The sequence below is a fragment of the Chelon labrosus genome (genome assembly GCF_963514085.1).
Source record: "Chelon labrosus genome assembly, chromosome: 17".
NCBI classification, from domain to species: domain Eukaryota; kingdom Metazoa; phylum Chordata; class Actinopteri; order Mugiliformes; family Mugilidae; genus Chelon; species Chelon labrosus.
This window is the reverse complement of record NC_140350.1, coordinates 10096152-10107516: the sequence shown is the minus strand read 5'-3', so window position 1 is coordinate 10107516 and position 11365 is coordinate 10096152. Positions and strand designations below refer to the sequence as shown.

The 11365-nt window shown below is 41.3% G+C and overlaps 1 protein-coding gene across 1 annotated transcript in view; it reads right to left on the bottom strand.

The window, feature by feature from the left end:
* Positions 1 to 675: 675 nt before the first annotated feature.
* Positions 676 to 11365, bottom strand: part of igsf9bb (immunoglobulin superfamily, member 9Bb) — a gene marked incomplete at its 3' end in the record, with an annotated part of 102844 nt that continues 92154 nt past the window's right edge. Inside the window, exons 19-21 of the mRNA XM_084565162.1 lie at positions 6662 to 8296; positions 1478 to 1605; positions 676 to 890 (exon numbers count right to left, since the gene is read on the bottom strand). Of these exons, the coding sequence (XP_084421288.1) occupies positions 676 to 890; positions 1478 to 1605; positions 6662 to 8296 (1978 nt within the window). The remainder of the gene's footprint in view (positions 891 to 1477; positions 1606 to 6661; positions 8297 to 11365) is intronic.

The window sequence follows — 11365 nt, the reverse complement described above, 5'->3', positions numbered from 1 at the left end:
CACAGGTTCGTTTTTGGTGGGGGGCGAGGGACTCAAGCACAAGAACTATGGCCCAAGCCTGGGCATTTTCAAAGTAAAGGTGGTAACTCTCTAGTAGGTTTACTAGAGGGTTATTTCTAAAGAAATTTTGGGAGTTGTACTCAAGTATTTAATTATTCGCTTTGCACTGGAGTAAAACTGTAAAAAAAAGAAAGTGTGATGAAAATCATTCTGGTTTGAATTTCTAAAGTCTAATTACATTTTCAATGGGAATACTACTTCTTTAAAGAATGCACGGAACATTCTTGTGCCTTGTGGATCCCAATCAATAGTTGTCCAAATACTCCAAACTTTTGTCAGAACAAAAGCCTTAGAACCACAACACCAATTGTGGACTGCATTCTAGTTTTTACCATTTGTTTAGTCTTGAGGGTATTTGATTTGATTTCTTTCTTGGGTACATTTGTGACCATCAATCTCATGAACACAACAGAATGCTTACTAATGTAAATAGAATTGAGAATATACCAAATCTGAATGCTGAAATTTAGTGACGTTCCCCCTCACAGATAATAAATTGCAAACATCTTCAATTGATTGATTTCTTTTCTTAGGTAGGATGTAGCTAGTGCAGTGTTATTTTGGAATGGGGGGAGGGGTGGTATTGCATGGTTGTGGCCTTGTTCTCAAGGACTTTCAGAGGAGGGTGGCATGGTCTAGGTCTATGTTGTCCATGCTAGCCAAAATTGCCTTCTGGTCCTCCTGTGGTGGGCGGCGGTACAGCAGAGCAGAGAAGCGAGTATATGGGTCATGGAGGATGGGCCGTTTCTTCTTCTTGCGGAGGTAGAGAGCTTCTTCGGGCTGGAGTACCTGAGAGGTGTAGGCCTGCTGGGTCTGAGAGGTGGAGACACCTGGAAGAGGAGAAGAGGAGGAGGAGAGGACATGGAAATGCAGATCATAGTCAGGTTTGTCTTTTAAATTCTGCTGAGACTGCGGACTACGTAAAACTTACGTCAAAAGTTACGTCCTTCATGGCACAACCTAATTTAAACATCTCAAAGCAGTAACATGCATCTACTGTACATGCAAACCAATGGAGGCCATCTGGTTCCACTTGCTACTTCTAGCCAGTTCTGGCCACCAACTTCAAGCTGCCATTATAAAATAAAAATAAGAAAGGTCCGCTCTAGGTCCAGTGTTCTGCTTTGGCTGTTCTGGGATACTGTAAAAAATGCCGGGTTCCCTGTAAAGAGGAGCTGCTCCCTCTGAACCTTCGAGGGAATGTTCTGACAATCGACAGCAGCACTGAATGTCGTAGCCATATGAATTGTGAGGTCTCCACTGTTTGAACTGAAATGGTTTCGCTCAGGAAAAAGCACTTTAATCTTGCGTTATCAACTGCAACAAATCCATTTTAGTCATACTAGTACACATTGTTATCATCCAACGAACTGATGGAGTGTTAAAACATGAGAATAGAAAGAAACAGGATTCACACCTGCTTTCTTTCTGGTCTTGGAGTTATTGTTGTTCATCATCATCTTTTTGGCCTTTTTAATACGTTGGTATCTCAGTGCATCAATCCTCTCAGACCCCGAAAGGGCACTCGGCGCACCTCGACATTTTCTGGATGAAGAAGAAAGAGAAAAGGAAAGAAAAAAGGTAACCCGAGGCCAAACATGGTCAGTGCACTGTGTTTCTGCACTACGGAGTGCAACGGAGCCCACACAGTCTCAAAACAGCACTGCTCGTGCTAAGCAAAAGGTGCAGCACATTGCCAAAGGATCAATGTGAGACACCTAAAGAGCCGACTCTGAAATCCAGCAAAGGGTGTTTTTGAACAGTGTTATTCAATTTTACAATTAGCATAACTTCATACATCATCTGGATTTACTAGCAGCTATCTTGAAGTTAATGATGGGTATTTTTTCACAATACGAAATCCAGATGGCATTTTAAATTGAGCCCCTTGAAATTTCTTTGCCCTTCAAGGGCATAGAAGATATTTTGCTCATATTGATCCAAACAATCTTATCCAAAAGAAAGCAAAGTATTACACGGCCCCTGAAACCATCTATTTACCTCATGGTGTAGATAATGTCAGTGAGTAAAGAGTTTGAGCAGACACAACATTTATAAAGACTTGCACTGTTGGTTTCAGAGGAAAATTCTCCAAAAATTAAGAATATTCTGAACTAAATGTAAGACTGTGCAATTGATGACATATTTGCAGATTCAATGTTTATTGTAAAGCTTAAGATTTCCACTCTGAAAATAACAGATGCAAATGCTTCCTCGGTGTGGAGTGCATATTTCACAGCTGCTCAGGACCTCCTTCCCATTCAAAGAGGCACATATGACTTGGCAGCCCACAGATTTCTGCCACAAACACACACTTGGTTCTCTCAAGGCACAGAAAACAGTTAACATTACAGGGAGGCCATCTTCCCACCGTGGCTGCAGAGAGAAACCGAACGTCGTTAGTAGAGGGGGAGAATCACAGCTGAGCAACAAAGCATCATCAATATGTGTTCATAGACATGGATACTGTCTACAATGGGCTTCACCATGCTGACAGGGGGAGAGATGGCGGGAGGGGAAAATGGCTACTCGGGAACAGTCACATAATGAAAAATAAGCCAAAGAAAAGCGAAGCACTAAGACAACAGATGTAACAAGAATTTATCCATATAATTGTTTTGTTTTTGAAACGGAAGAGCGATATTTAGCGATGGCATGCATGGCAGTTTGCACATGGAACACGACTTTAAAGGGGAATACATTCAAAAGCACTTCATTGGGCAGCAAAGATAAGGAGGTCCTCAACCCCCCTGTGTGCCCCCTCTCTGCAAAATATTTGTTTCTTTGAATAAAAAGAAGTGCGTGAGCTGCTTTGGCAAGAAACTTGCTTCACAAGGCGGTGAGAACTGTTCTGCAGTCCAAACTTACCAGAGCAAGAGGATACTTACAATAGCTGTGTAGATTCATGCTCTGTACAGATGCTTTGTACGGGGAATTAAGGCCATGTGTCCACCAAGATTCTGTTTTCTAATCAATGGGGCTAAGGAGGTGCTTGAAGGAGGTGCTGGTTACGGCCCCTGGTATTACTCTTTAGCTGTCCAGAGACCTGCTAGCAATCTGGTGCATGTTTTTATAAAGCTGCAATATTTTGAACGTCTTGAAACTAGTGCACTGAGAACTTTACACAGTCATGCTAAGCTTTCATCACTGCCAGGAACATGCAACAGCATCTATGCTGAATTGTTAATGCAAGAAACAGAACAATGGTTCCAAGTGGACACACAGCTTAAGGTGAACTCACAACGCCAATCTTACAAAATATTGGTCCTGGAATATATATATTTTTTCCATTGGTGTCATACAATATAAGCATCTGTCAAATATAAATAGCAGAAGGAGTCACGCTTGAGGAGAATGCTAAGAGTGTCTTTAATAAGTGATCTGAGAATGAAAAACGTCTATGTGGGAAAAGTCCACAAAGTCAATCTTTTCATAACTGGATACCACACATAATAAATGTCATAATATATGTAGGACAAAAGACAAGACACCAAAATAAGCTGGTGATCCTGTCTGCTGAGAAAAGTGTGTTTTAACTCTATTACTGACATTACCTGGATGCAACTCCAGTTCTATGTGCATTTACATCTAACGGATTACATGGAAGAGACAACACTCTTTATGGCCTCTGGCCATGAACCAAGATCCAGTTAAGACTTATCCTCTCAACCCGTACTAGATGCAACTTAAGACTTAATATTTCTGTCAAACGGACAGAGAGGAGAGAGCAGCAGAATGTCTATTTAACTTGTTACAGGTTGTTGGGTGCACATAGTGAGCTACAGGAATACATTTTAAGGCATCCTCACCACTCATCTTCCTTCAACATCAAAGGCTCAACTAACAGTGGCAGTGTCTGACCAAGTATATGTACTGCATCACAGTTATCTTGACTACCTGCAATCAGTTCAGCACTGTTACGAGTAAGACAAGCAAGGAAACGTACGTAGAAGAAATCTAAATAATAAGAAAAGATCAAGCAGAAACTCATCCTATCCTGTGGAAGACAGCAGGATGGGCAAGCTATCTGACCTCTTGGCTATTGGGGTAGAGCCTAACTGTTCAGGATGTGTTGATCCTTTGTGTAATTGCTGTGCTTTGACTACCAAGCAGCAAGAGCATTCCGCTCTTTCTTGGTACTGGTACCAATTAGCATGTGACTTGGATGTGAAGCATAGGGTTATGTTATACTGCAGGTCTTTGCATGCAGCTACTCACTGAGAACTGGCACAATGACAGGGTGGCTGGTTTGTCCTTGAGGTCAGTCACACTGATCTGGTGTGGTGGAAGCAGGCAGAGGCCTAGAGCTAACATAGGAGTGAAGTGCTGCAAAACATGAATCTTCCCACTCAGTTATGGCATCCTACTACATAACTGGGTGATGAATGAATTGATCTGACCCAGGGAGCTTTGGCAGAGCATCATTAGGGTAAATCAAGAGAGAAGTCAGTGGAAAGCTGAGCTTGTATAAGATACCAACATTACATGTACAACAGTAAATAGAGAATGTGTCACATTATAGGAGACCTTTTTAGAGGTCAGAACCTTTGGTTGATGTGATCCATGAGCATGACACTTTCCTCCTTATTGATTTGGCGCCATATGTATTGCTGGAGGCAACATTGGCCTCTGACTTTATTTCTGACTCTTCTGACTCTGTGAACAATAGGGTACAGTGAAAGGCGTTGGTTACCTCATTGTGATGTTAGAAGTGGGCAGCCTGTCATCTGCAGCTCACTGTGGCTGCTCCCACTTGTTTCATAGCTCCCTGAAATATTTCAAACTAATCCGTTTTCAAAAATGCCAAAAATGCCAGATGTTTTGTAGAAGTATTTTTGATGAAGTAATTTAGCAACAGATAGTGACTTAACAGAGATTTATTTAAATGAAAACCTTTGATATTGTCGTTTTAGGTTAGCCTAAGTGTTTGTGTGTAGTAGTGTCAGAATCTTATGACCATGTAGTGTAGTCCAGTATGGCCACACACAGATGGATGATTTGCACCAAATACTATCTTAAAATGTGTAGCTATGGTTGACTATTGCAGAATGTAATTTTCCAAAACACTGAGCCAAGTAACTGATATGTTCTTGAATAAATGAAAAAGAATAAATTGGTTCAACGCTGATTACATTACTGTTGTCTAATTAACGTGTAAACCTGAAGTACATCTTTCTGTATTCCTATTGGTGCCTTAAAAAATTGCAAGTGATTGCCGTCAATTAGCAAACAACTCAAGCATGAAATTATGTTGGTGACACATCTCTGACCTAATTAGCTAACAGATGGCATATGCATATCAGTCAGAATGCATAACGTACTAAAGACTGCAGAACTTAAAACGCATAGCCACTTTGAAAAAAAGGAAAAGGGAAAAAACTGAAATGAACTACACGTGTTTACTGAAGGACGGAACAAATCAAACAAAGACTCAAAGTCTTGTATTCCCCTTTAAAGGACGAGGTGATCAAAAAAAGTCCCACCTGCTAACCCCCCCCTTTCAGACATGGATCCAACCCTTACCTATTGCGGTGTAGAGGACCTGGTCACAACAACGCTGCCCAGATAGCTGAGATCAATCAAAAACAAAGCAGGTAAGACTCCAGGAGCTATCAAGAACCACCACACTGTCCCTAATTCATAATGATGGAGACATTGCAGTACATGAGAAGCGGACAGGCCCTGTGACACACTTTGCCCATCAACCTTTCCTTGGTAGTCAGACCTGGGGGTGACCTGGGAGCATTTAAGGGGGTTTGGGAGGCAAGAGTTATAGAAAGGGAAGGGAAAGTAGGACAGGAAAAAATCGAGAGGTTGGAAGGTAAAGGAGAACTGGTCGTGCAATCAGGTTACTAAGGCCGAGGATGAGCCGCAGGGCCTGCCATGATGAACTCTTCTTAAATAATCCCTCTGCATGATAAAGGCATCGTCAAAGGCTTGGAGCTAGACAAAATAATGGGTGTTTTGTCTGGGGAATCAATTGGATGAATATTATGAGAGTTCTCCTGTTAGGTGAAAGCAGGATAACACATGGTACTGATGAAAAAACACGGATCCTATGGTGATGTCTGCAAATCCCAGGCTTTTAGGGGCTTGGGCCAAAAAAAAAGAAAAAAGAAAGAAAATACAAATAATACACACTGCATTGGCCATAGTATTTTTCATCTGGGTGGACTGTAGCCCTTAAAGGTCTGAAATGTAATCTGTGAAGCAAATGCATTTTTTGTCAATTATACATATAATGTGCTTTCTTTTGAATTTCTCCTTTATAGTGTTTTCAGTTGAAGTGCAAAGTAACTTTCCGGGTGATATTTTTGGAACAATGCTTCACAGATTCAGTGGGTGAAGAAACCTCGATGACATGAAAAGCAGCATTGACCAAATTGAAACTAAAACAGTTTTGATATTCTTCTTTCACAGTGTTATCAAATGAAAGAAAAACTATGCAACTAATCTGCTACAGAGATTACTATATAAACTGGTATACTGTAAAACAGCACTTCAGTAACCAAAATGTCAGAGCAACTTTACACATTGAAGCATTATGGACTGGGGCAGATGACTAAAATGGTATCCCTCTCTGCATGCCTAATGGACCTACCCTGAAGCTGACAACTGGGGTGGAGAGGGCTCAGATGGAAGGATCTCCTCCTCAGTCCTCCTCTGAGATGGCATCTGCCCAAATATGTTGCTGCTTTCCATGGGGGGTGATGGGGACTGGGAGGCTGGGTAGCTGGTTGCAGAGGTGGCAAAGGCCATGTGGGAACGGTAGCTTGGGCTTGCTCTCCTGCTACCCTGGCCTTGGGCAGGTGAGGAGGAGGGGGAAGATCTTCTTGAGAAGCTTGCTGTGGAAGGAGGGAGGAGGGTAATCTCAGACATCTCTGGGGGTATGGGAGGTTGTACAGTGCTGGGACGTGGCCTGGGACGTACTACAATTTCTGGGGAGCCCTCATGAGAGCTAAGGGGGCTTTGGGTGAGGGGTGAAAGTCGAGAGGGCTGGAGAACCACCTGATGCATACCAGGATCCATCCTACGAGCCTGTCTGGGACTGAAACGAGGGGTCGTGTCAAACCATCGTGTGTCCAGGCTACTGAATGTGCTAGGGACTATATGGGCCATTGGATCGGTGTAAGGCAAAAGCGGCACACCCATACCGTGGCTTGTGTGTCTTAGCTGCCCTAAATGTGCCTCTTGCATAGCAAAATGCTTGGCTGGGGAGCCATGAGGCTTGGCCTTACTGGGAGACTTGCTTGAGTGGCTCTTTGGGGCCTCCAGTGGCAAAACAGCTGGGTAGGTGGGCATCGGAAGGGAGGAGGGCTGGAAAGCACCAAGGGGAAGAACATGAGGTGGAGGGGGATAGGGGGAGTCGTGGCGAAGATGCAAAGGGGGATGTGGTGGAAAAATGAATTGGGGACCCTCCAAACTTGCAAATGTGAAATCCAGTCCCTGCCAAATCTCCGGTGACCGAGAGGAAGAGGTGAGGGTCAGAGGAAGTGGGAAACCAGAGACAGCATACTGTGGAAAATCGCCATCTCCCATTTCTTCTGGAATTATAGGGTGACCAAAAGGACCTTCCGCAAGGTACGGAGGGGAGGACATGACAGAGCTGAGTGGGCTGGTATCAGGCATGTAAAAAGGAGGTGGGGGATCATGATCTCCAGGTGGGCCTAGATAGCCATAAAAAGCCCTGTGGTGGAGAGAGCCTCGAATCTGCCCAGTGGCCTGGAGCCGACTGCTCTCCATGATGGTCATACCTTCGAAGGGCCTGTGAAATCGAGGGCTGTAGGCTGGAGGTTGTAGGTAGGATTCCTGACTGGAGATGGGGGAAATCTGGTGAGGCCGAAGGGGTGCCATTACTGGTGGTAGAGGTCTTGGATCATCATTTTCTTCATCTGACTGACGGAATTCCGGATAGAGGTCTGATTCTTCCACAAAGGGGAAGCCCTCAATTCGTCGGGGTTTAACAGACATTTCTGCGTCAGTGGGATCAATGACAAACCGTCCGTCTGGGCCTCGGCTGATGAGTTCTATGGGTGTTGTTGCTTCAGTTTCTTGTTTGGACATGTACTTCTTGCTTGTTATTGCTCTTTTGGTCTTCTTGTATAAAGATAATTCCTCCTTCTTCCCTGGACTTGGAGGTGGTTTCTTCCCACGCTGGTCATGACTATCTTCAGATGATTCTGACGGGGTAGCCTTTGAACGAATGCTCTCTGGGCTCACCTTTCCTGAAGAGGACCTATGGAACACAAAACGTAAGACATTAATATGGAAAAAAATCCAGCTGCATTAGAAAAAAAACACAGCAGCAATTAATGACACTAATTATGGCTGCACTCCATTTGCAGAATTGTGAATTCCACTTCTGTCCTGCAAATTTTGTTGCTTGTTAAATTTCAATTTGAACAATTACAACTAAAGAGACAAATGTTCAAATGCACAAATAGGAAATTAAGAAGTGGTCTGACTCCTTTGTGAAGAGTCTCTGCTTTACCTATAAGGTTTAAATATACCATTGAGTGCCTCACCGCTATGCCACAGATTCTGTAACTTAACCTGAATAAATACTTCACTTGAGAAGTTAAACTTAACAGAGTCAAAATACAGAGGTTTGGTGATACAAGACGTGTTTGTTTCTCAAGCAGTCAGGAAGGTGCACACAAGAGGGGATATCACACACCAAGTGACACGCTGGTGTAAACCACATATCACTTCATGCAAAGTTCCACAACAAAGAAAGGAGGAAAAAACTGACAAAAACAACAAACTGAATTAATGGTACCCACAATAGGACCTTAAAGATCTTCTCTGAAGACTTTTACACAGACATTTTAGTCATTTTAACAAGTTAGTGATTTACTATATGCCAAAATACATTTCCGCTAGTAGCCTTAAGTATTTAAAATACAATAATAAACAAATATGGTGGCACACTGCCGAAATGAGAACAATTTCCATCTTGTGATATGTGCAGTGTGCCACCATATTTGTACTTAAACATATGTTTAGTTACCTCAAAAATTTTGACAATGGTAACAATGACAATGACATAAAACACCCTCACACTAAACCTGAAAGTGGGCAATGCAAGCCTCTTGACTATATAAAATTTGTGCAAGGCACATTTCAACTAATATCTAGAGACTAGTTACATGGGGAGGGGGGCTCTTAGCTGATGCTTCAGTTCAGTTGTAGAGTTAGGCTATGGAGGAACACCTAGTTAAACCACCAAGTAAAAAGTGCGAATGTCCATAAAAATGTCTATGGGTTAAAAGGCTGGGATTTGCATAAGATGAGAATATTACCAGTCATGGATCCTGGTATCTATCCTTTATGTATGATATATAACTTTTGTCTATAGCCAGTATTATAGAATATTTAACACACATTTACACAATAATAAAACTCTTCCCATTTGTAAGAAATTCTTGCTAGAAATTGAATAGGAAGAATGAAATGAAACGACAATTTGCTTTGAAGCCACACTTTATTTTGTGGTAAAAAAAAAAAAAAGAAAAAGAAAAAGAAAAATTACATACACTGTGGGTACTCCTTAACAGAATCACCAAGGATTGTGTTTATAATGATTCATTGATATCACACACAAAATGTTTATCGCAAAACACTGTTATATGTGATAGATATTCCAAGTTTGTTTCCAGGGCTCAGTGCCTTGTCCAGTGTACACGTTATTGTCAGAAATACTGCTGATGCTCTTCAACTGTTTCAACAAAATGCAAATTGAGGCAATAATTAAGGAAACAATTAATGCCACATTGAATGAATAGAGATTCAGTGTTTATTACTGATGTTGTAACAATATAGGTCCTTCAAATAAGTACTATCATTATAAATACACATATTGGTTGGATAAAATTCACACATTTCTTTCCTTAACACACTATGCCGTATGCAGCAGTTGGCTGTAATGTTGCCATTAATACAATTTTAAAATTAGATTTTCTATCAATGAAACAAGACAGGCAGAGTGAACTGTTGTTATTGTGAGTATGACAGTATCTGGGATGGGAAAGAAGTCGTCTAACAGTTCACAAGTGTTAACAAAAGCAAAAGGAACAGAGGACAAATGTTAAGCTGCAGGTTGTATTTCAGGTTTGGAGGTGGAACACTGATTTAAAGGAGTTAGCAGTGAGACAGCCAGGTACAGCTAAAACAACAAAAACAGTCACACAGTATAAGCAGAGTGCTGTGCACAAAGCAGAAAATAACTTTCCTACATGAACAGTTTGATATTTTGGGAAAGGCGCTTATTCTTAGCAGCCAAAAGTTAGTTGAGGCGATTGCTGGTTTCTTTCTATCTGATGTGTTTCCCTTGAAAGTGTGAACTGTGTCATGTTAACTTTGGACTCCACACTTCCATTTTTAGATAATTAAAGGAGGAGTTGCACAAAAGAGTACATAGTGTTTATTCTTAAAAAAAGCTTTTAAAACAGCCATTTTAAATGCTTGTTTTTTAGTCTAACTGAAATTACACAGAAAATGGTTACCTGAAACAACCATCCTGCTATGTTTTATTGAAAGCTCTTTTACATGACTCTTTGTTTCCTTGACTCAAAGACTGAAACATGCAGAGTGCATTAATTAAAGCTACAGTGGCCGTATTAATGGGGAGATTGCCAGTTTAAAATTAACTGGAATGATATCTCAATGCTATACAGCCAGCAGACTGAATACAATGGGAAACAGCTAGGCTATTTCAAGCTTTACTAATATACAATTATATGCAATCTGAATCAAACCTACAGAGAAATAATGAGTTTCACTTTAGTGACAGACTATTTTAGAAGTGCTGGTAGGTGAACAGAGCCAAACAAGCTGTGACTCTATGACCAGTCTTTTTGCTAAGCTAAGCCATTGGCTAATCTAATTAGTTATAAAAATAAGCATCAAATATCAAACCATTCCTATAACAAATAAAATTCAAAAGACTTGTGTCTTCATCCATTTGTGCTCTTTTGGAATTTTTGGCAGTTTTGAGGCTACAGTCCGTGTTACTGCCCCCTGCAAGTTATTTAATCCAACCGCTACTTAATACTCCTGATTTGCTCACTTCCTGATTTCCCAAACTACAGTGTAGTGCTTAAGTGTATTAGTTGTATGAGGAGATCGATGTCACTGTTACATCGCTACAACTGAATAGGGGACAGCTAGCTTAGATTTAGTACTGGAATGCAACACGTTGCTCTGCATCTTGTTTGTTTAATCTATTCACAAGCTTAAAGTGAAAAAGTACACTAACACTAATAATTTGACAGTGGTACTGATATTGGTATTCTGTTTTAACTTC